Raw genomic sequence first — 21637 nt, 5'->3', positions numbered from 1 at the left:
TCTGTGTCCAGGTACGGGGACATGCGCGTCATGATGGCTTATGAACTGTTCAGCATGTGGCAGAATTTGGGTAGGTCTTCTCTCCTTATTTGTCCCTTCCGCATCTTGCATAGCCAGATAAAAAGTGTCAAGACTAGTAACTTCCCCGGGTTTGACGAAAGTTAATTTAGACCCAAGAAATCTTCCTGTGTCTTTCACATAGCACTTCAGATGGGTGGTTAGCGCCTGGGCACCAAGCCCTGGCAGGAGAGGGGGGCTGAGAACTAAGACCCCAGCAATGCACATTCAGTCCCCTTTTTGAGAGCCAGCCGTCACAGGGCGGGAAAGAGGATGAGGGCCCAGCCGTACTTTCCAGTTTGAGCGCCTGCCTGTGAGGCCGCCTGCTCTTCCTGCCATCTGGGTGCTGCAGGCTCAGGCCTCGGAGGTGCTCAGCAGCACGTGGCGAGGGCAGCTATGCATTTCAGTGAAGTCTGAAGCCCTACTGGGTTCCTGGGGTTCAGGCAAGCAGCTCACAGGAATTCCTGTCACCACCGCGTGAAGGCTGGATGAGGAAGGGCATTTCAGCCCGTAGGTGAGACTTAGCTTCCTTTCTCATGGTGCCCTCTGTACAGCTTCTCTGATAGCCACCGCTCTGGGTCTGAATGGGTAGCACACCGGGTGCCTATCCTTTGGTACTGCAGGCTTTGTATCCTGTCAGAGTGCTGGGAAGCGCTGCTGCTCTGCCTAGTAAAGTCTGTTTGCAGCTGAGCACTTGGTTCTGAAGCCTTAGGAGTGAGGGCCATAAAGTCTCATGGTCCTTCATTAACCATCCCGGTCTCTAACACGAGAGGAGCAGGTGCAGTGTGAGCCCTTCCTGAGGCACGCACGGGGCCTTCCCCCGGGAGGGAGAGTTGCTCCCCATCAGGCTTCCCAGTGCAGACCTCTCACCCCTGCATCGAGCACAGGGGGCAGGCCCCGACAGGCCCAGGAACACGGTGGACTAGCAACTGCACCAACACCAAGGTCGGAATATGCAAAGTCGGCCTCAGGCTAACATTGGAGCCTCAAATAAGCTTTTTAAATAGAAGAGCTTTAAAAGACGTCACATTTGCCTAATAAAGCCAATCCTTTCTCATTGATTTTGATGGAAATGGCACTTTCTGGTCCTCGAGAATGACTTGACTTTGCTTTCACGGTGGTTGGTACACGCCCGCGGTTTGTCTCTCCTCCTTCCTGTCTGAAGGACGGGCAGCAGGGCTCTGGCACTTGGCGCACACAGGGTAGCCGCCCTGGGCTTCAGACCTCTAGTGGCTGGACCAGGGAGGAGCATCCTTAACACTGAGATGCCCTGGGCTGGAGGTAGGAACCCCAGGGAGCGTGCGTTGCATGTGGATGGGTTTTCTTGCTAAATGACTGTTGTGAGCAGACTCTGCAAGGGTCACAGGTTAGACTGAGCTCCTACCCAGGCTAGAGCAGTGAACTCTGCCGCTGACCCCAGAATGGCTTTCAGGTCGTTAGTGGAACTTCCGGTAAATTCTTTGGATGGCAATTTGTGCCCGTCGAGCTTGTTTTCACTGGGCTGGGCCAGTTTTGTCCATGAATGCTGCACAGCCAGGAGAGGGAGAACCTCTAGGAGCTGTGGGGAGAGCCTGCTTGCTCTGATGCTTGCTGGGCCCCCAAAGCATGAGCCCACTTGGGGCGCGTCATGGAGAAGCAGGGCTAGTAAAAACACCATCTGTTGGCTTTTGTCGCTCAGGTGAACATAAGATCCACTTTATTCCGGGAATGATCGGTCCTTTTCTGGGTGTGACGCTGGTCCCGCAGCCGGAAGTGCGGAACATCATGATTCCCATCTTCCATGACATGATGGACTGGGAGCAGAGGAAAAACGGCAACTTCAAGCAGGTGAGGTGACACCGCAGTGTCGGGCTCTCCGTGAGAGGAGTGCTCTCCGCCAGGAAGGGCCTTGGGTGGCCGGGCTGAGGGTCCTGTGGGTGAGTTGTAGCTTGGCCATCGTGAATCCTGTTAAGGGTTTTCTCTTACTTGTCGGCCAGGATGGGTTTGTGGGTTGTCTTCATAAAGGGAGAGGCCAGGAAAGTCAGAGAAAAGGCATGAATGTCATGTGGAAGGCCCTTTCGGACCAAGGGGAGAAGGACTGGCCCCTCCGGTTTAATTCAGGAGAGGGCCCTGGGAGGGGATCCCCGAAGCGTGTGGTCCAGGCATTGCTAGGACTGGAGCCCTGGCCTGATGGCTTCTCACGGCAGGGGACGCCCAGAGTTTCAGACTCCTGCACAGAGGCTGGGGCCCGGAGGAGGGAGAGGTGTTCCCCACGCAGGCTTCTTTGGCTCTGAAGCACACCGGGATTGCCCGTGGGTAGGTGGCCATCCTTTGGTACTGCAGGCTGTCAGAGTGCCAGGGGAGCACCCCTGCTCTTTGGCTTGGACTGTGGGGCTGCGGCTTTCCCTCTGCACAATACTGCCGCCCCGAGGTGGAGGAGGTGGCCTCGCCTCAGAGCTGTGTCCAGGCAGCAGCACTGAGACCGGCCCAGGACGGTTTCCTGCTTTCCTTCCAGAACCCACCAGGGGTCTGGGACACGGGGGTTCGCGGAGATGAAAAGCAGCTGACCCCCACGGAGCACCTGCCAGGCTGGCCGGGCTGAGGAAGCGCGCTAGCACCTCCGGCTCCCAGGGAGGAGGCCTGGCTCAGGGAGACATTGCTCCAGAACAGGCAGCTGCTGGGTCCCAGGAACATGCTTGTGGCATGAATGGATTCTGAGGCGGTGCTTCGGGAATATTGGTTCTAGTCATGAAGTGACCCCTCACAGCTGAAATGGTCAGTGCTGCCAGTTACAGCATGCTGAGGCTGAAGACCTTCGCATCCGACGTGGGGTCCCTGGTTTTTGCTCGCGGGCCCTCGGCACCCGGTTTGGATTCCTCCGTTTCTCCTGGCTGCTTCCTGTTTCGGGGCCGCAGAGGGTGATGCAGGAGCGTCCCCATCCCCGCCTCGCCAGCTCCTCTGCCCACCGTAGAGGTCTGGCGCCTTAATGCGTCTGAGCTCCCGGAGGCTTGTTGAAGTACAGACCACCGCCTCCCGCTGTGTCTCTGATGCAGCTGGAGCCTGGGCACTTGGATTTCTAACCAGATCTCTGGTGGCCGGTGCTGCTGGCCCAGGGCCGTTTGGGCTCCAGGGAACTGCTCTGCCATGCTGGCTATTGAATCTGCTGCTCCAGGCCCTCCCACCTCTGCCTGTGTGGGCAGCACAGTCTACCTGCACCCGCACGCGTGAAGGGAAATCCCTTGTCACACTGACCGGCTTCCCTGGGAGGGTGCCCACTGCCTGACCAATGAGATGAGACCAGCTTTGAGCCGAGAGGAGACACCTTGGCTTCTTGCCGCTCTTCCTGACTTCACCCCAGACGAGTCCCTGCTGGCACCTCTTCTGTCCACAAGGTGGGGGGGGGGGGCATCAGGCCTCAGGGCCCCCGGCCTCAGCTGGCTGTTCCTGGTGAAGAGTACATCCAAGCAGCTCACCCATCAGGCTGCACAGCACTGTGGGAGGGCCGCCCTATCTGCCTCCTTTCCTGCTAATGGGATTTCAGAAACTGTAACTGCCAGCAACAAATTTCCTAATTCAATTATTCTTTCCTTAGTTCATTGCCCCAGGACTCTTTGGCCCTATTGGAGTGAGAAATTTTTCTTTTACAGTTTAGTATTGAACGCAGCCGTGCCCTTTTCTGTTCATATGAAATGTCTATATAAATAATGCCACGATTCCACGTGTTCCAGGCTGATGAAGGTTCTAAAGATTTTCTCTCCCATCACGTCCAGCTCGGCTCTCAGAGCCACCCAGTGGGGCCTGTGGGGCCGCCAGGCGCAGGCCCGCCCTGCACAGCAGTGGCAGCACGACGGCTCCTCACGGTGGAGGAGTCCAACAGAGGCCGGGCCGCTGAGGCTCCGGCGCTCAGGTCCTGGGGGGACAGGGAGCCTCTTCCTGAAGGAGCATCTGGGGGGAAATCCCGCCCTCAGCCCAGCCTAACGGTGTTCGGGGGGCCCAGCCCAGCTCCCTCCCTTCGTCACTGGCTGACCGGAGGGTAAAAGTCTAACCAGATGTGCTCTCTACATACTAATTACTTTGAATGAACATTTTTTAAGAAAGAAGAACCTTGACAAAGGCCTTTTTTGGATCCAAAATACGTTTCTCTCCCGAGAGTCCTCGCCTTTTGCCCCTAAACTGGGAAACAGTGTCTGGGGATTGAAACCACTGGAGCGCGGTCCCCTTGGCTGGGGTGGGGGGACGTTTTTTCTCTGGCTGAGATCAGAGTCTGCCTCCCTGGGTTCATTCGGTGCAAAGGCAAAGCAGGAAGGCGTCCCCAGCACCCTCCCTGCCGCCGGGTCCGCTCCAGGTTACCGAGTCTCTGCTTCCCTCTAGGTGGAGTCCGAGCTGATTGACAAGCTGGACAGCATGGTGTCAGAAGGGAAAGGCGACGAGAGCTACCGGGAGCTCTTCGGCCTGCTGTAAGCTGTGCAGCCCCAGGCTCCCTGCGTTGGGGGAGGGGTGAAGAGGGCTAATGCAGGGGGGGCGGGTGTAACCCCACGCTGAGCAGGCTTCAGAAGGTGGGTGTCAGGAGAGACCTGGGCTCCTGGTGGGAGCAGGGGTCACCTGTTGTCCATAAAAAATGGGGCATCGTGACAGCAGGCTCCCTGAGATCGCCATGGTTGGCAGCAGAGGCGAGGGCCGTTAATGTCTTCCTAGCATGCACTGATCTAGTTGGGCAAACAGCTCCTGGGGCTTAATGAGGGCTCTGTGCTGGAGGGGAGAAATCCCTGCTTTGTGAGAGTATGCCGGCGGCCTGTGAAACTCTGGCATGGATGTTGTGACTTGAGTACATCATACCCCTCTCTAGGCCAGGTGCCCTGCAGAACAGGAGATTGTGCCGATGACGTCAGGGTTCTCCCAGGCCCACCGCTCATGGCTCCTAGCTTGAGTTCATGGCGGCCAAGAGCCCACAGGACTAAGTCCGCATGGAGGGCCTCTGGGGCCATGGTCCGCCCAGACAGACAGTGACGTTGGATATTCTACCTTCCTAAAAACATCTTAAGACATTGACAGCTCTCGCTCCTTCCCTCTCATTTCCAACTTGAAGATTTTCTTGGTTTTAGTGCCTTAGTGAAGACAACCCTGTAACATGCTTTCCCAGTAATAACACTGCACATGTGCTTAGAACTGGACGCTGCCCAGATGTGTTGACGTTTCCTGTTTAATCCTCACGACACAGGGTGAGGTCACCTGATGAACGGAGGTGGTGAGACCCCAGAGCCTGGCAGGCGCGCTGGCTGCCCAGCCAGCGGAAGCAGCTCTGGGGCGGCCGGCTGCTCTGGTTTAAGGGGAATCTTTCTGTCCGGCCACGCCCGCTTTGTTCCTTGAGGAGGCTCACAGTGAAATGTGACTTTCTCTGAAATTAAATACTTACGATTTGTGAAAGTGCATCCATCTTTCAGCATTTCCCCCTTAACTGAAGCTGTTTCTGATTGTGGAATAAGACAAAGAAAGCTCTTCTGAGCCAAGAGCGGATGACTTGACTGCAAGGAAAGACATAGCACAGAAATAACTCGCAGTTAAGTTACCTGACCCAGTAGTGCCTCGCAAACCCTCCTAACCGGGTCTGAGGCTGGACGCCACTGGTAACGGGGCAACGTTCCCCAGTTTGTGTTTGGGGAAGACTGTAGGTATGCTAGAGAAAAGAGTAAGTGGGCCATGGCTGGTTCACTTAGAAAGGTCCCACCTGGACCAAATGAAGCAGGCCTCTGTAATTGTAGAATTCCCAGAGCCCTTAATGTGCGGGGACATGTGAGCGTCCGCAAGAGGAGGGTGCTGCGCTCAGCACTTCCCTGCTTGTTTGCTCACAGAACACCTCCCTGTCTCCAGGACAGCAGCGCTCCTTTGAGCACAGTTTGGGGGATGCTGACACAGGGCGTTATCCATGTGGGCCAGTGGCCAGGGCCAGTGGTCCTGCCTTCCCTTCTAGTCACCTGGGAAACCCTCACTTTCCCAGAAGTCTCCGCTCAGACGGTCATCCTCATGGCAGCATTAATAGCTGCCAGGCTGTGGCTGTGAGTCCCCAGTGGTGTGCCCGTAGCTGGGCCTGTCACTCCAGGTGACTTCTCATGAGCTGAAAGGGCAAGGGACCGAGTGGAAGAGTCTGGAAAGGCCTGTGGAAGGCAGAGCTCTCGGAAGCCGGCTCTTTGGAGAAGCGCAGCCATCCCGAGGTCGCAGGGCCTGGGCCGGCGGAGGAGACTGGGCGTTCCGGCACATTTTGCATGGAGCATCCCCAACGGTAGAGGTGGCTGATGTAGCTCCGGGGCCCTCGCTGGGCCCTCGCACCTGGCGGGAATCTTTCACTTTGCGTGGAAGGTTGACTTATGTTTGCTGAAGATGGTGCTAAGCAGCGATGGAGGCCGTCAGCCGCTGTCTCCAGGCCAGGCCCAGCCTCAGTGGACTCTCACTCAGCGCTGCTCCAGAGCAGACCGCACAGCGGACACTGGGCGGGGCCGGGCTTTGACACCCCTCCTCGGGGCAGGGGCATTCTTGGGATCTCGTACCGGAAAATGGAAAAGGTATTTATTCGCTGTTGCCGGTTCAGTAATTGCCTTGTCCTTGCTTTGTGCTGCGTGGAGTAGAACCCAGCTGTTTGGGCCCTACCCCAGGTAAGGCTGTGGTGTGGTGAGTGCTGTCTCCAGATCTGCCAGGGCCCTGGCCTCTGGCTCTCACTCCGGTGCCAGCGAAGCTCATGAATTGCGTGTTGTGTTTGTTTGTTTCCCTCCCTCGCCCGCGCAGCCTGCTGGAGAAGATTGAGCAAGAAACATGGCGGGAGACCGGCATTTCCTTTGTGACCTCCGTCACTCGCCTCATGGAGCGCCTCCTGGACTACAGGTACCTGCTCAGGCCTTCCGGCCGCAGGACACTCTAGCGAGGGCATCCTTGGCCTTAAAGCTGAGACCAGTGCCCCCAGGGGGAGGACTGGGTTGGTGTTGCGTGCCATCACCAGTTATTAAGAATAGACTAATAGTGGAGGGAGGGCTGCTTTCTGGGACCCCTCCTGATAAGTGGGCACATGTTCCCAGGAAACACCCAGGACATGCAGCCATCTGGCTGTCCTTCCGAGGAGTGGGCTCGGCAGGAGGGAGAGGAAAGCAAGGCGGGGACGAGCTATGGGTGCTCGGTGTGGCCTTCCTCAGCCCTGTGGCAGGTGGGCAGGGAGTGTTGCCTGGGACAGAAGTGTGACCCAGAAGGACCTGCGGTTGGCATGTCATGGTCCGGGACCCCATTTTCCCATGCCTGCCTCCTCTGCCTGAGGTCTGTTCGTGTCTGTCCTTTGGCGCTGGCCGTGAGCAGATAGAGGCAGCAGACCATGCCTGAGCGCAGGGTCTTTCCGTTCTGCTCAGTCTGGGAGTTCATGTGAAAGTGGCTTTGGCATGAACACCCGCCTTCTCTGTCACTTCATGGCTTTTGAATTTGTCTAAAAGTGACAGTGGAGCTGCCACGACAGCCATGGCTGTCCTCTCAGCAGAGTGCGAGTGCAGAGGCTCGGGGGCCTTTGGGACTCAGAGGGAGATGCAGGAGAGAGGAGGCATCTACAAGACAGGGTGCACCAGGGAGCCTTTCACCCCAGGACCAGGAATGTGCGCGAGGTCAGCCCCCAGTTGCTGTTGCTGAATAGAAGGTGCTGCTGTGCCAAGACTCTTGCTGTGCAGAGGGCTCAGGGTCCAGGGCAGGGCTGGGTGCGGAAATGGAATTCCTGAGAAAAGTGCTCGCATCTTGAGCTTCCTGTAGCGCAGTTGTGCTTGTGTGAATTTCAGACTCTTGTTTCTGGGCCTCGTGAGGTCACAGGTGGCCTTTGGGGAGCCCCTTGTAGAACAGATGACTTCCTTGCTCACCCCAGAGACTAGGATGGCCTCGTCTCCTATACCCGCCGCCATCCCGGGAGGCAGGGAGACAGCGCTTCCTGCCGGCTGGCCCTCCCCCCTGTGGCCTCAGAAAGAGCAGCGCTGCTTCTCAGGCTCCGGGCCTAGTCCTGGCAGCTGTGGGACTGCTCCGCCGTGGCCAAACCTGTCTGTCCCCCCCGTGTCTGTCTCGGAGGTGTGCCGGCAGCACCCAGCTCCCTCTCCCAGGACAACATAGGCTCTTCAGAAACAGGCCTTCGCCCCCATCTCCAGCCCTGTCTCCTGCCATCCCCACTCCCCACGCCCCACGCCCTCAGCCCAGCCTCCCCGTGTGGTTCCTTGTCCACACCCCATCGCGAAGCTTCCCAGGAGCTTAGCTGCTGTCTCCGCACACCTCTTCCGGAGCATGCGTCCCCTGGATGATGACCTGTGTCAGCTTTCTAACTCACCCAGCAGAAGAGAACCAGCTCCTTAAGGACAGGAACCTGGTCCTTGGCTCCTGGGTCCCGTATGGGGTGTGGAGAGTCCCTGGCAGGTGCCTAGCACAGGTTATCAATGGGATAAACTTACTGGAAGGTTAAACAGAAACCAAGAAGTCTCTTCTAGCCCAGTGCATTTAGTGCAACAAGAACTTACTAAGAGAATAGGTGTTCTAGCTAAATATATGCATATACATGTATATATTTACAAACAGGCACTAGGCTGTCCTCCAGAATGCCTTGAACCTACAGGGTGAGCGCTTTATACCGGCCTGAACCGTGAGGACTCAGAGAAGCACCTCTTCACCTCTGGGTTCATGTCTTCAACTTCTGCACGAACCCCAGACATTTGTGTTGGATATAAAAATGCTCATTGGTAGCAACTGTGTTTCCCAGTTCAGGAAGCAGAGCCCTAGAAGGACTCTCTTGGTCTCTGGAACAGACAGGACAGAGCCAGAGTTGCCGGGCCCTTGGGCTCCATCAGAGGCTCCACCTGGAAGCGGCAGCTGGAGGCCATGGAGCCTCCTTTGCCAGCTCTTGCCGTCACATGGGCCGCCCAGCCCCTGGGGCAGGCCCAGGCAGCCACTGCTCACAGCCACAGCAGAGGCTCACAGCTCTTGGGAAAGCGTCTTCCTGCTCATCTCCCGGGGGATGCATCGGGAAAGCAGTTCCAGTTGGAGAGCACCCCAGGCGGGGGGTCACGGCAGTGCCTCCGCAGGACTGCAGCTCTGCGTGTTGTCCCGGCGGCCCCGCCTCACGCCAGGGGGCTCACCTGCGCTCTCCTTCCAGGGACTGCATGAAAGGCGAGGAGACGGAGAACAAGAAGGTCGGCTGCACGGTTAACCTGATGGTGAGAGGACGTGCCTTCCTCCGTCGGCTGGTGGGGTCCCTGCCCTGCAGTGCGATTGGCCCGGCCTCCAGCAGCTGGCTGCCAGCCACGAGTGTCGTCCGCACCTCCCATTCGGGCCTCTCGTCAGTCCTGCTCCCACGGGGCAAGGAATGGCATGACCTGCTCTTTGGACAGGGCTCTAGCCTTGGGGTCCCACCTGCCCTGACACCCTAGCTCCCAGCCTGCCCTGACCAGTCTGCACTGGCCCTCCTCTTACTACTCAGACTCCTGAAGACCTGCCAGTGGCTCCACCCCGAGCTGGTGTGCCCGCCGGTGGGTGCTGTCCTTTCCTGGTTGGTGCTCCCACAGCTGCCGCACTGCTGCCCGCACACCAGGGCTGGCCAGCTGCCTGGAGTCAGGGATGGCCTCCCCCATGGCAGCCTCGCCATCTGTGCGTATTTCCTTGCCTCCTACAGAACTTCTACAAATCGGAGATTAACAAAGAAGAGATGTATATCCGCTACATCCATAAGCTCTGTGACATGCATTTGCAGGCGGAGAACTACACAGGTGAGCGGGAGAGGGAAGCGGCCTCCCGGGGAGGACTGATGGGACAGATAAGCACAGCTGGCAGCCATGGCGCTGTCTGCCAGACCTTAGCCAAGTGCTGGGCCTTGCTGCCCCCTCACCTCACTCCTTTCCCTCAGCCCCTTGGTAACATGGTGGAGAAAGCAGGCGGAACTCCATCTGTGCCTCTTGCCATGTCCTCTGCCTGAGGCTGCTGTTCCAGTCTTCATGCCTCCTCCTCCCCTTCACCCCCGTACCCCCCTTCGGAGGCCTCCTGGGTGACTTCCGGGTTCTGCTGCTCCAGGTGAGAGCATCCTGAGCCCCGCACTCCTCAGGCAGAGCCTTTCTAAGCGCCTGCCCCGCGGGAATCGGTGCGGCCATGACACAGCACTGCCTGCCCTGGGCCTCCGGACCCCGCCGCGAGGAGCTCCTGGGTCGGGAGAGGGCTTCCTGACAGCCCTTCCGCTGCACCCACATGTCGCCATGACAGGCCTCCCCGGGACACGTTGGGAGCATTGGCTGTGCCTGCACACTGTTCACTGAGCCCCGCTCTGCGTCAGGAGTCTGCCTTCACCTTGGCCATAGTCTCCCACAGCCCCTTCCTCACTGTGACCGGCTGCCATATCTCAGCCTGTGCCACAGGGCTTATGTGTGTGTGCTGGACAGGAAATCCAAGCCATCACCCACAATCGTGGATAAAATTCGATGGACTTACGGACACAGAATCCTTTTTCCTCGTCTCTCGATGTTAGTGTTGGGCACAGAGCCACCTGTTCGGACTGCACGGCCTGGCAGGAATTAAATGACGACGGGACTGACTCCCCTTCTCTGCACCCACTTCCACCCGTGACCCCAGCACCCCTCCATGAGGGCAGCGAAGTGATAGCTGATCGCTTCCACGTATCACTAGTGGCTCAGGAATGACATCCGAGGAGAACCTGTTGTTTCCTAAGCTTCAAAGGCGGGACTTGAGTGCCAGGGGCTTGTCTCGGAGAGAAAGGCTTCCCCCATCCAGGAGGAGGCCTGTGCCTCCCGGGCAGGCGGGTCCTGTGGCCGGAGGGCAGGCAGAGCGGCAAGCGAGTGGGCCCGGCCAAAACGGGAAGTGGTCACAAAATCATCAGAACAGGTGCTTCTCAGTCATGAGGAACAGGCCTGAGTGGGACCCGAAGGCCAGGCAGAAGCCAGAACTAGTTCACTGCCAGAAGGAGAGGAGCTATGAAGATGAGCAAGTGGAGCGGGAAAGCGCCGATGGTGCAGTGAGGAGCCCAGGCAGCGCTGTCATTCACGGTGGCCAGTCTGTGGCATTTAGGGGCCAGGGTCTTGAGCAGCGTTTTACGTGGCCTGTACCTGGACTCACGCAGGCGCGGCGTCACGGGGCCTCTGCCCTGTGTCCAGATCAGCATCCTGTTCCTCTGGGATGGAGCTTCCGGCTCCAGGCCACCACACCTTTACCACCACTGCACTTCCTCCCTCTGTCCTTTAGAAACGGAGCAGTGAGGAGAAGGTCAGAAAGGGAAGGTGGAGGCGAGGCCGGCTCAGGGAGGGCAGAGAGGCCTGGTCAGTGCTCACTCCGAGAGCCAGTGCTGATGAGGCTGGAAAGGAAGCTCTTGTCAACTGAGCTGAAAAGAAGAAAACCACCGGGGCTCTCACACGTCATGTCTCCCGGAGCAAGGCACTGCCCCGGCTCCCCGACGCTGGGCCAGCCTTCATCTGGAGCCCAGACAGGGACGAGGCCATGGGGAGAGTGCCTCCCAGGGCCCCCGGCCCTTCGTGCTGTGGTTATCCGATGGCTGGGCAGCTCCTGTCTCCCCTTTGGTACCCAGGGCCCTGACCTGGGCTGCACAGGCCTTGCCCGCAGTCTGCCTGTCCTTGACCTCCACATTGCCGTCCCACAGAGGCTGCGTTCACTCTGCTCCTGTACTGCGAGCTGCTGCAGTGGGAGGAGCGGCCTCTGCGGGAATTCCTCCACTACCCTTCGCAGTCCGAGTGGCAGCGGAAGGAGGGGCTGTGCCGGAAGATCATCCACTACTTCAGCAAGGGCAAGGTAGGGCCGGCAGGGGCATGTCTGGGGGGCGGGGGGAGGAGGGGGGAGGGAGTTGGTGGATGCCCAGTTGTGCACCAGATTTGCAGGCGGCATGGTTTTCTCTTGGGCGGCGGGCGAGGGGGTGAAAAGTCGCTGATTCTGTAGCTTGGAAGCCAGTTCCGGGTTGGGGAATGAGAGACAACTCCACACACCAGCTTTCCCCATCAGTGCTGAAGCGCCTACACAGGCTCCTGGTCCCCACTTCTGTTCGCTGCCTGTGGCTTCCTCATCCGCCATGAAACGGGCTGTGAAAGGAGAGGGTCTGAGCTCCAGCAGTGTGCCCCTGGAAGGCTGGGATATGGGGGTGCGAAGGCCTTCAAGCTCCCTGAGGCCCGAGGTGTTGTATTGGGGCAGGGAGTCAAAGTCTATTTAAATTTATCTTTCTTGCCCTGGCTGGTTTGGCTCAGTGGATAGAGCATTGACCTGTGGACTAGAGTCCCAGGTTCAATTCCAGTCAAGGGCACATACCCAGGTTTTGGGCTCGATCCCCAGTGGGGAGTGTGCAGGAGGCAACCAATCCAGGATTCTCTCTCATCATTGATGCTTCTCTCTCTCCCTCTCCCTCCTCTCTGAAAATAATAAAAAATATATATTTTTAAAAATAATAAATAAAATAAAATTCTTTCTTTTTCCTGATCTTTTTCATTGGACCTGCAGTTTTGATCCATATGACATTAATCACTCCGAAGGCTAGAAATAATACCCTCTTTTTGAGAAACACAGACCCAAATGAGTTATAATTGTCTTTCTCCCTGCTGGTGTTTCAAATTCATACTGAAATATTTATGGGTGAAATTATGTGAGATTTGCTTCAGAAACTGTAGGGAGGAGTCGGTGGGTGGGGCATGAATGGGACAAGACAGGCCATGAATTGAACATTGTTGAAGCTAGGGACTGCTGAGTACCTAGCCTTTCATTCTTCTATTCTGTTCTTCCGTGTGTTTAACATTTCCTGTAAGAAATTTAAATCATAGTTAGATGTTGAGGAGAAGAACCTGGCTGAAATAACCAGTGGTTCCCGATTTAACCAAGAGAAAAGCACTATTTTAAAAAAATAAATGGTCCAACTGGCATGGGTCAGGGGTTGAGCGTCAACCTATGAACCAGCAAGTCATGGTTCAATTCCTGGTCAGGGCACAGACCCGATTGTAGGCCCAATCCCCAGTGTGGGGTGGGCAGGAGGCAGGCAATTAATGATCCTCTCTCATTGATGTTTCTATCTCTCCCTCTCCCTTCCTCTCAAATCAATAAAAATATAATTTTTTAAAAATTTAATAAAAAGAAGAAATGGACAATATTGCTCTACAGTGAAGGCCATTCTAGCCTCCTCAGGCACCTGTTCAATGGGCCTGTCACCATAACGGGAGCCACACCACGGAAGCAGCCTGGGCCTGCCTAGGCAAGGACTACCTGAAGCCACTTTAGATTTGAATCTTTCACCGTGGCTGGTTTAGCTCAGTGGACAGAGTGTTGGCCTGTGGACAAAGGGTCCCGGGTTTGATTCTGGTCAAGGGCACATTCCTTGGCTACAGGCTCAGTTCCTGGCTCCTGGTTGGGGTACACACGGGAAGCAACCAATCAATGTGTCTCTTCCATCATTGATGTTTCTGTCTCTCCCTCTCCCGTCCTCTCTAAAGTCAATAAAAAAAAATATTTTTAAAAAGATTTGAATCTTTCTATAAAAGAAATTATCAGGTTTGGTTTCCATACTTGTTTCCGAGCCTACATAATCTTACTTTAAATGTCATTGTTTCCTTTATTAACTCATTAAATCATTACTGAGTACCTGCTCATGCCTAGTCTGTTCTGGGCTCTGAAGATAAAGTAAACGACAGGGTCCCTGCCCTCTTGCAGTCCGTCCTCTAACTGAGACTCTCACAAAGGAATGTGATGGTGTCTGTATGAGACAGCTCGGTAAGGACAGGGACCGAGCGCCTGCCCCGCCAGGCGGCCTGGGAGCGGCCTCGGGGAGGAGGCGGCCTTCCCGGAGAAGCCGAAAGCCACGCCAGCGCTGCAGAGCCTCAGTGCTGGGTGCTGGGCGCTCGGAGGGCTTTTGAGCAGATGGTCTGTGTGGCATGAGGTACAGAGGCTTTGGTTGTGCCCTCCGCTGTGGGGGTGCGGGCCCTTCCGCTTCCGAGGACGCTGAGGAGCTGAAGCTGTTCCTGTTTCTGACGCAGAGCTGGGAGTTCGGCATCCCGCTGTGCAGGGAGCTGGCGTGTCAGTATGAGAGCCTCTACGACTATCAGAGCCTCAGCTGGATCCGGGTGAGCTTGCCCTTCCCCACCCCAGCCCCGGCTCTCCCGGCCGGCCGCGGTTTCAGGGAGCGGTCACGGCAGGCCCAGGCCCCGCCTAATGCTGCTGGGCGTTACGGAGGGGCAGAGGCCAGGCTTCGGCCTTCGAGACCCTTGCCATTGGGCTGGGGAACAGCACGCACATTGGTCAGAGACTGTGACACGTGCTCAGGAAGTGAGCGGCACGCCCCGCCGGAGCAGCTTCCAGGAGGCGGTGCGGCCGCCCCCAGAAGCAGGGCTTCCTGAAATAGTTTGCTCAGGAATGCTTCATCCGAAAACGTGGCCATTCCCTGCTGTGGCTTGTGGTCCCTTTCGCTGAGGCTAAGGACCTCATTCTCTCCCTTCTTTGAAGCAGAGTATTAAAACAGGTGAAATGCCCAGGGGCTCTGAAGGCCTCCACGAGGTTTTCCTGCTCCGGTGCTGGGGTCGGAGTGCTGGCTTTCAGTTAGAATCCAGGGAGTTTTTCTGAATGTCAAGCCAGGTCAGCAAAACTAATACTTACTGGCCCGGGAAATGCTAGGCATCATGGGTGGTAGCTCAGCTTTTAAAGTTTAAAGTCTCCTAAATTGGAACCGTGACGCCGACAGTTGAGTTTCCTTAGCCTCATTAGCCCCACGATAGATGATCAGAGCAATGCAGCTGGGCTGATGCAAAATGGCGCTGAGAACTGCCGTGGGCCACTGTGAGCAGCGCTCGCCCAGGGTCCGCGCCGTGTCTTTCAAGACCAGAAATCGGGGGAGGGCGGTGTTGCTGCACATGCTTCATGTGTGAGTGGGTACCCTAAACGTGCAAGAAGCCTGGGTCTCTGTGGAACTGGGTCCACCCACTGGAAAGGACACGCAGAACGGCCTCCCGGCTGCAGGGCAGGCCTGCGCCCTCCCCCCATCAGATGACAGTGGAAGAGGAGGGGCTTCCTGGGGAGAGGCCCAGCATGGGTCTCATCTAGACTGTTGTGGGTTCTCCTGACGAGAGACCGTATCCAGTGGGCCTGGGAGGACTTGCTCGGGACTAGCAGTGGAGCCAGCCTGAAGGCTGCTTCTCATCCACAGAAGATGGAAGCCAGCTACTACGACAGCATCATGGAGCAGCAGCGCCTGGAGCCCGAGTTCTTCCGCGTCGGCTTCTACGGCAGGAAGTTCCCCTTCTTCCTCCGGGTGAGTCCCTCAGCGGGCCCGGGGCCATCCTGCTCCGCAGGCTCCTGGACAGCCTGCCCTGCCCGGTTTGTGTCCTCACCGTGCTCCCTGGTCTCCTGAGTCCTCCTTTGGAAGGGCTGGCCAGCCAACAGCAGGCACTTGGCTTTCCTGCCTGCACTGCTGGCTGCTCTAGACCCTGTTTGCTCTCTGCTATTGATGTCTCCCGAGCAGGTTCCCACAGGAAGTGACCGGGGTCTGAGCCTGTCACGTGGGCATGTTTAGAAGCCTCCCCCAGCCGCTCTGAGTGCCTGGCCTCCTCCATGCGCCTGCCTCAGCTGGGCAGTGCCCAGGACAGCCCTGGCCTCGCAGTGGGCCGGCCTCGGGGTTCTTCGTGTGAGATGATGGTTCTTTGCCCTGTGGCACGTAGGCTGTGCAGCCAGCATGGAGAGCTGTGGGTCTGAGACAACGCGAGGCCAGCCCCTGCTCCGGGCTGTGGGAAGCCCTTTAGGCAGCTGTTTCTCTGCCCAGGTGAAGACAAACATGTCCCTCCCCCGTTGCCTGGAAGGCTGGGCTGGAGCATGAACATGGAGGGATGACGGGGCATAGCCGTACTGACCCCAGCTGAGCTGTTGTGATTTTCTCCGTTATTCAGCACAACCCGGAGGCTCCCGGAGGAGTCAGCTGCGGGCTGTGGCCATAGGATTTGTCAGTTTCAGACGCTCTCAATGAAGTGTGCTGTGGGCGGGCCTGGGGCTGCAATTGAGACCTAAGGCAGCTCCGATGGCCCCAGTTCCAGTGCTTACTGAGGTTCAGTGTCCACGCGTCTCAGCACACGGACGGGAAGGTTCAGAGACTCCTCGATATGTTTGGGATGCTGTCTCCTTGGAGACATCACTTGAGCCAGTGAGCCGTGAGCTTGGTATCGCATCAAAGGTCAACTGTGCTCATGCTCCTTTTAAAAAGCCGGTCTGCTAGTCAGAGTCCAGGCCCCCCGGGCTCAGAGGGAAGGCAGGGCAGCTCGCACATCTCGGGGTGGAAATAAAAGGATTTCTGTAGGAACTGATAATACTGACCGGGCGCCCGCGCACACCGCTTAGTGTGATGCCAGGAAGGCTGCAGTTCCAGCCACAGCTGTGATCCTGGCAGCACAATGCGAGTGAGCCAGGCCCTCTTGGGGGCTGGGCCTCCTTCACACTCTAGGGACCTCCCAGCCCAGGTGCTTCAGAAGCGGCGCATTCGTTGCCCCTTCAGCATAGATTGCACTACAGCAGGAGGCAGAGGTCAGCAGAGGAGGAGGATTTCTCCAGGAATTAGAAGCCAAAAGCCTCCCTAGAAAGTCCTTTGACGAATGATCCTGGCACTGTAACTTCTTTCTCATGTCACCTTTGCAAATTGTGCTTTATTGTCATTTTAATCTCCTTTTCAGTCCCACAATTTGCATATGATAAACCAAATTTTACTCCAAAGCATCATCATGTTGGATATAGGTTACAGAATCACGCCCTGGTGTCCCCATTTCTGTTCCTGCCAACCAGGAGGTGTCCTCATGGTTGGACCTGGCTCCCAGCCCTCATGCTCATGTCACAGGGCCCAGAGGGGTCTCGGGGCTCAGAGCATTCTCGGGGCCCTCGGAGCAATCTGCGAGTGGAACCTGGCTCAGAGCCTGCACCTGAGCCACCAGGCGCTGCTGCTGTGCCGTCCAGGTGCGGTTTCAAGGGGCCAGGAACGGCAGAGTAACAGTGTCCGTCTGTCCCCATGTGCGCGTGAGGGCAGTCCCTAGGAACGGTGACTCATGCCTACACACGGCCCGGTCTGGCCACAGGCTGCGCTCCTTCCCTTCCCTGTGCTGCCAGTCCGTCTGTGGCAAGTGGGGGAAGTCCCAGAGGAGGTGGCTGTTTGCTGGTGGGTGGCAGGACAAAGTGTAGGGCCTTGGCAGCCGCTCTGTCTTACGTCGGGTCCTGGGCTCTCGCCTGAGAAATGAAACTGGCAGTGAGCCTCAAGGTCAACGCTGTGTGCCTTCCTGCTGCTGGGTTTTCCCTGGACACATAGGCCATCGATGACGTTGGCTTTGTCAGTGTGGCTTCTCCAGGCCATCTGCTGCCTCCCTTCACCAGTGAGGTCTGAGCCGGCTCAGGCAGAAGGCCCCCCGCCCCCCTGCTCAGGGGAGTTCTTCCCATTTGACCGGGAGCAGATCCTGGGGAGGTGGGACATTGGGAGAGGGTATGAGAAGGCCAGTTCTTCCTCCTTCCCTTTTCGGTCTGTTCTGCTTATCAGGCAAGCGGCTTGGCAGTGTCTCTGTCCTTTGACCGCTGGTCTGGTCCACTGAGGAGGCCAGCCGGCTTCTTGTGACCTTGACTTCCGTCCTGGGGTTGCCCTTCGTTTGGAGCCATCGGACACGTGGCCTCACCTGAGCTGGCTTCTACAGAAAGAGGAGGGGTGCAAGTCCTACTCCAGCCAGGCGGAGGTCCTCCACAGCCTGGCCTGCGGCCCTCCCCGTCCGCAAAGTGTCTGCCGGCCTGTGGAACCTCTTCCTGTCTGTCCCCGAGACAGGCAGGAGGGCTGCCTGCCTCACGCCTCTTTGTCGGAGTGGGTCTGGCCGCAGCTGGACAGGCAGAGCGTGTGGCCCGCAGGCTTCAGGGGACCTCCCCCAGCTGGGGGCAGACAGAGCAGAGGGCTGAGGGTGCCTGTGACTTCAGTCTAGCAAGGGGCAGAAATGAGACCTCACCCAAACCCAGTATGATAGAACACAGAAATGCGGGCTTAGCATGATACCAGTTTGTTCCGCTGCAGCATTGGCAAAGGAATCACTGCAATAAACAGTCCTGAATCCCTGCCAGCCACTGGGCAGAGGTTTCTCCCGGCCGACACAGTGGCCCCTCAGAAGCACACACCCAGGCCTCCCCATTTACCCTGCCAGTTCTCCTCGCCACCTTCCTCCAGCTGTACCTCTGCCCGCCCGGCTGGCGCTGTACCCACATAGATTGCCCCTCCCCGCTCCTCTCCCCCAGGCTGACCCAACTGGGCCTTTAGGACGCTTTTCAGAATGCCACCCCACCTGGCACCCCTTCCCAGGTGCCATCCATCCTCCAGCAGCTGGGCCCCTCCCACTGCCACCTCCCAGTGCAGTTTTCCTTCCTCTTGACCGTCCTCCCCTGTGGGTGGGTGAGCCTGTGCCCGGGCCTGCCTGGGCTCACTGGCCTTGCTTGGGAGGCCCATGGGAGGCGGGGCCGCAGGCCGGGCACAGAGTGTGCTCTCTCTCTGGACAGAATAAAGAATACGTGTGCCGTGGCCATGACTACGAGAGGCTGGAGGCCTTCCAGCAAAGGATGCTCAGCGAGTTCCCGCAGGCCGTCGCCATGCAGCACCCCAACCACCCGGACGACACCATCCTGCAGTGTGACGCCCAGTGTATCTTTCCACGCAGCGAGGGAAGGGGGCGGGGCCCCGCAAGGGGAGGCCCAGGGTCAGCTGCCCCTCGGCCATGCCATTGGCCTTGGAGACTAGGCTACCCATAGGTCCTGGACCAGAGCATGCCCTCCTCACCAAGCCCATAGTTAGTGCGGCACTCGTGCCTCCCAGAGAAGGCCCTGGCATGCCCTTAGCCGTGGGGGCGCCTTGGGCATCGGAGCTCAGAAGAACCTCTGTCCCTTTGGCTGGCTGCCACCCGCCCTCACCCTGCCCTCTGAGGCCTTCCTGGGTAATCAGGAGCAATCACTGTCCAGGGTGACTGGGGGGCCCACAGGGACACCACCAGGTCTGCCCTGCTGTGCTCCCGCCTGCACCTGTGACCCCTGAGTATCTGTCAGCACTGAGGCGGGGCCTAGGGATGGGCGGGGGGAGTGGGCAGGAGATGGCAGCGCCTGTGGTCTGGGTGGGAGTCAGGAGGCAGACACTGGCCCTTGGGCCTCACACAGCTGCCTTGGAGCCCTCACAACAGTGGGCAGCTTGTTCGGGGGCGGCGGGGCAGGTGGATGCTCAGAGGTTCTCTCCCGCAAAGAATATTTTGTTAAAAGGTTATTTTGCAATAAATAGTCACAGTGGGCAGGCCCGGCCCCGGCAACTCACTCCTGGGGACACCTGCATTCCCCTGGCCCTTCTCCTCCAGATTAAAGGGGCACCGAGCACTTGGCATTGACAGCTCAGCTGGCTGAGTGCTCAGGAGACATGTGGGCTCGGGGAAGGGCCCGGGTCAGACGTGGTCTGGCCCACCGGGGGCTGTCACTCCTCCGTCAGGACAGGCTGGATGACGTGGGCCAGCCCCTCGGGTTCACCTCTGGCAAATCTGGCTCCCTTCACTGCCTGCGCAGACCTGCAGATCTACGCGGTGACGCCCATCCCGGACTGCATGGACGTCCTGCAGATGGACAGGGTCCCGGATCGCGTCAAGAGCTTCTACCGCGTCAATAACGTGAGGAAGTTCCGGTACGACAGGCCTTTCCACAAAGGCCCCAAGGACAAGGAGAACGAGTTCAAGGTGATTAGACTGGACAGCGGGCAGCGCTCAGGGACAGGGCAGGCTCCGCCTTCTCGGGAGCTTGTCACTGCGTCATCCTCAGGCAGGCGGGTGGCCATGATGACCTGACAGCCTGTGCCTGCCTGTACTTTCCCGCAGAGCCTGTGGATCGAGCGCACCACGCTGACCCTGACCCACAGCTTGCCTGGCATCTCCCGGTGGTTCGAGGTGGAGAGGCGGGAACTGGTGAGCCATGGGGCGGGGGGAAGAGGACGGGGCTGTCGCACCGTCTCTCGGGTCTCCACCACGAGGCAGCGCCCTTGCAGCCTCCCGTTCACAGGGAGGAAGTGCCCTCCGCGCTCTGACCTCAGCCGCACTCTCCCCCTTCGCAGTGCCACGGCCCCGGGAGGCCGTCCGCGGTAACAGGCGGGGCGCGGCTCCGGGTCTGTGCTGAGGGCGGGCTGCGGGGCCTGTGACCGCACCGTGTACTTGCCAGGTGGAGGTGAGCCCGCTGGAGAACGCCCTGCAGGTGGTGGAGAACAAGAACCAGGAGCTGCGGGCCCTGATCGGCCAGTACCAGCACAAGCAGGTGCATGGCAACGTCAACCTGCTCAGCATGTGCCTCAACGGCGTCATCGATGCTGCGGTCAACGGAGGCATCGCGCGCTACCAGGAGGTGAGCAGGGCCGCCAGCCCACCCCCCAGGCCCGCCTCCCATCACCCTCTCTTCTGCCTCGGCTCACTAAGGGTGCTGGGTGAGGCCTTAGGCACCCCTCCCTGCTGCGGAGGCACAGCTCTGGGGGGACCCTTCCTTTTACTCCCTGAACTCGGCCAAATTAGGGCCCCTTCTGTGAAGGGGGACATGGGAAGTGGCCCCAGAGGAGTGCTAAGCCCAGCCCTTCCCAAGGAGTGCGTTGGGGACTGGCTAAGACCCTAACCCCTCATTCCACCCTGGCCACCAGCCCGCCTGCCCTACCAGGCCCTCCAGCCCCGAAGGACAGGACGAGTGTCCAGGCTTAGGTGACTTGGCCGCCATCAGGCCCTAGACACAACGGGCACCTGTGATTGCGGGAGGGTCAAGCGTCCACTGGAGGCGAAATGGGGTGCGTCCCTGTGAGGGACAGCCCCCCCCCTTTCAGGTGGCCCCTCAGACTGAAACGCCTGGGCCCCATCCGAGCGGCAGTCCAGGAGCGTCTTCCTGACGGCTTCCTCTCTCAGGCCTTCTTCGACAAGGATTACATCACCAAGCACCCCGGGGACGCTGACAAGATCGCGCAGCTCAAGGAGCTCATGCAGGAGCAGGTAGGCTCTCGGGGCGGGGCCGGCGGCCAGGAGGGAAGGCCAGTGCCCAGGAGGCTGCTCCCTGCTAACGGCAGCGTGTCTGCCCTCACAGGTCCACATCCTCGGAGTGGGGCTGGCAGTTCACGAGAAGTTCGTGCACCCGGAAATGCGCCCTCTGCACAAGAAGCTGATCGATCAGTTCCAGATGATGCGGGCCAGCCTCTACCATGTGAGCGCTGCCTGCGCTGCCCCTGCTGCTGCAGGCCCGGGTGGCACTCCCTCCACCGGGGGCAAGCGAAAGGAAAGGGGGGCGCTGGCATTCTGTGCAGGGGAGGGAGGCCGAGCCCCTCATTCACTCCCTCCCTAAGGAGGCGTCAGGTTTTCAAGGGCAGAGAACCTTTTTCCAAGGTACTGTGGCCTGAACAGAGGCTTCCACACGCGAGGGAAAGAGCCAGAGTGCACGGAGAGGTCTCTTAGGAGGTATTTTCCATCCCAAGGACCTAACGCTGTAAGGCACAGCCTAAGCCAGCCCACGTTCCCATCTCCTTTTACATCCCCGCCCAGGGCCGCTCCGCCCGCTCAGCCTTAGGAACTGACGTGTG

At 58.5% G+C, this 21637-nt stretch overlaps 1 protein-coding gene across 10 annotated transcripts in view; it reads left to right on the top strand.

Annotated features, from left to right (window-relative positions):
- DOCK3 (dedicator of cytokinesis 3) overlaps positions 1-21637 on the top strand; it is a 143896-nt gene that overhangs the window by 109530 nt on the left and 12729 nt on the right. For 9 of the 10 annotated variants that reach the window (XM_045579538.1, XM_045579540.1, XM_045579539.1 and 6 more), the window contains 16 exons: positions 12-70; positions 1736-1884; positions 4408-4493; positions 6657-6683; positions 6814-6909; positions 9188-9248; positions 9704-9797; positions 11690-11838; positions 14055-14141; positions 15218-15322; positions 18568-18709; positions 19609-19775; positions 19914-20000; positions 20251-20430; positions 20973-21056; positions 21148-21264. In XM_045579538.1, coding sequence (XP_045435494.1) covers positions 12-70; positions 1736-1884; positions 4408-4493; positions 6657-6683; positions 6814-6909; positions 9188-9248; positions 9704-9797; positions 11690-11838; positions 14055-14141; positions 15218-15322; positions 18568-18709; positions 19609-19775; positions 19914-20000; positions 20251-20430; positions 20973-21056; positions 21148-21264 — 1690 coding nt within the window. The remainder of the gene's footprint in view (positions 1-11; positions 71-1735; positions 1885-4407; positions 4494-6656; positions 6684-6813; positions 6910-9187; positions 9249-9703; positions 9798-11689; positions 11839-14054; positions 14142-15217; positions 15323-18567; positions 18710-19608; positions 19776-19913; positions 20001-20250; positions 20431-20972; positions 21057-21147; positions 21265-21637) is intronic. The other variant, XM_045579537.1, reaches the window with a different exon arrangement.

This window comes from Pipistrellus kuhlii, unplaced genomic scaffold (assembly GCF_014108245.1).
Source record: "Pipistrellus kuhlii isolate mPipKuh1 unplaced genomic scaffold, mPipKuh1.p scaffold_m20_p_11, whole genome shotgun sequence".
NCBI lineage: Eukaryota > Metazoa > Chordata > Mammalia > Chiroptera > Vespertilionidae > Pipistrellus > Pipistrellus kuhlii.
Note: the sequence above shows the minus strand (reverse complement) of the source record. Positions and strands in the feature narration are given on the sequence as shown.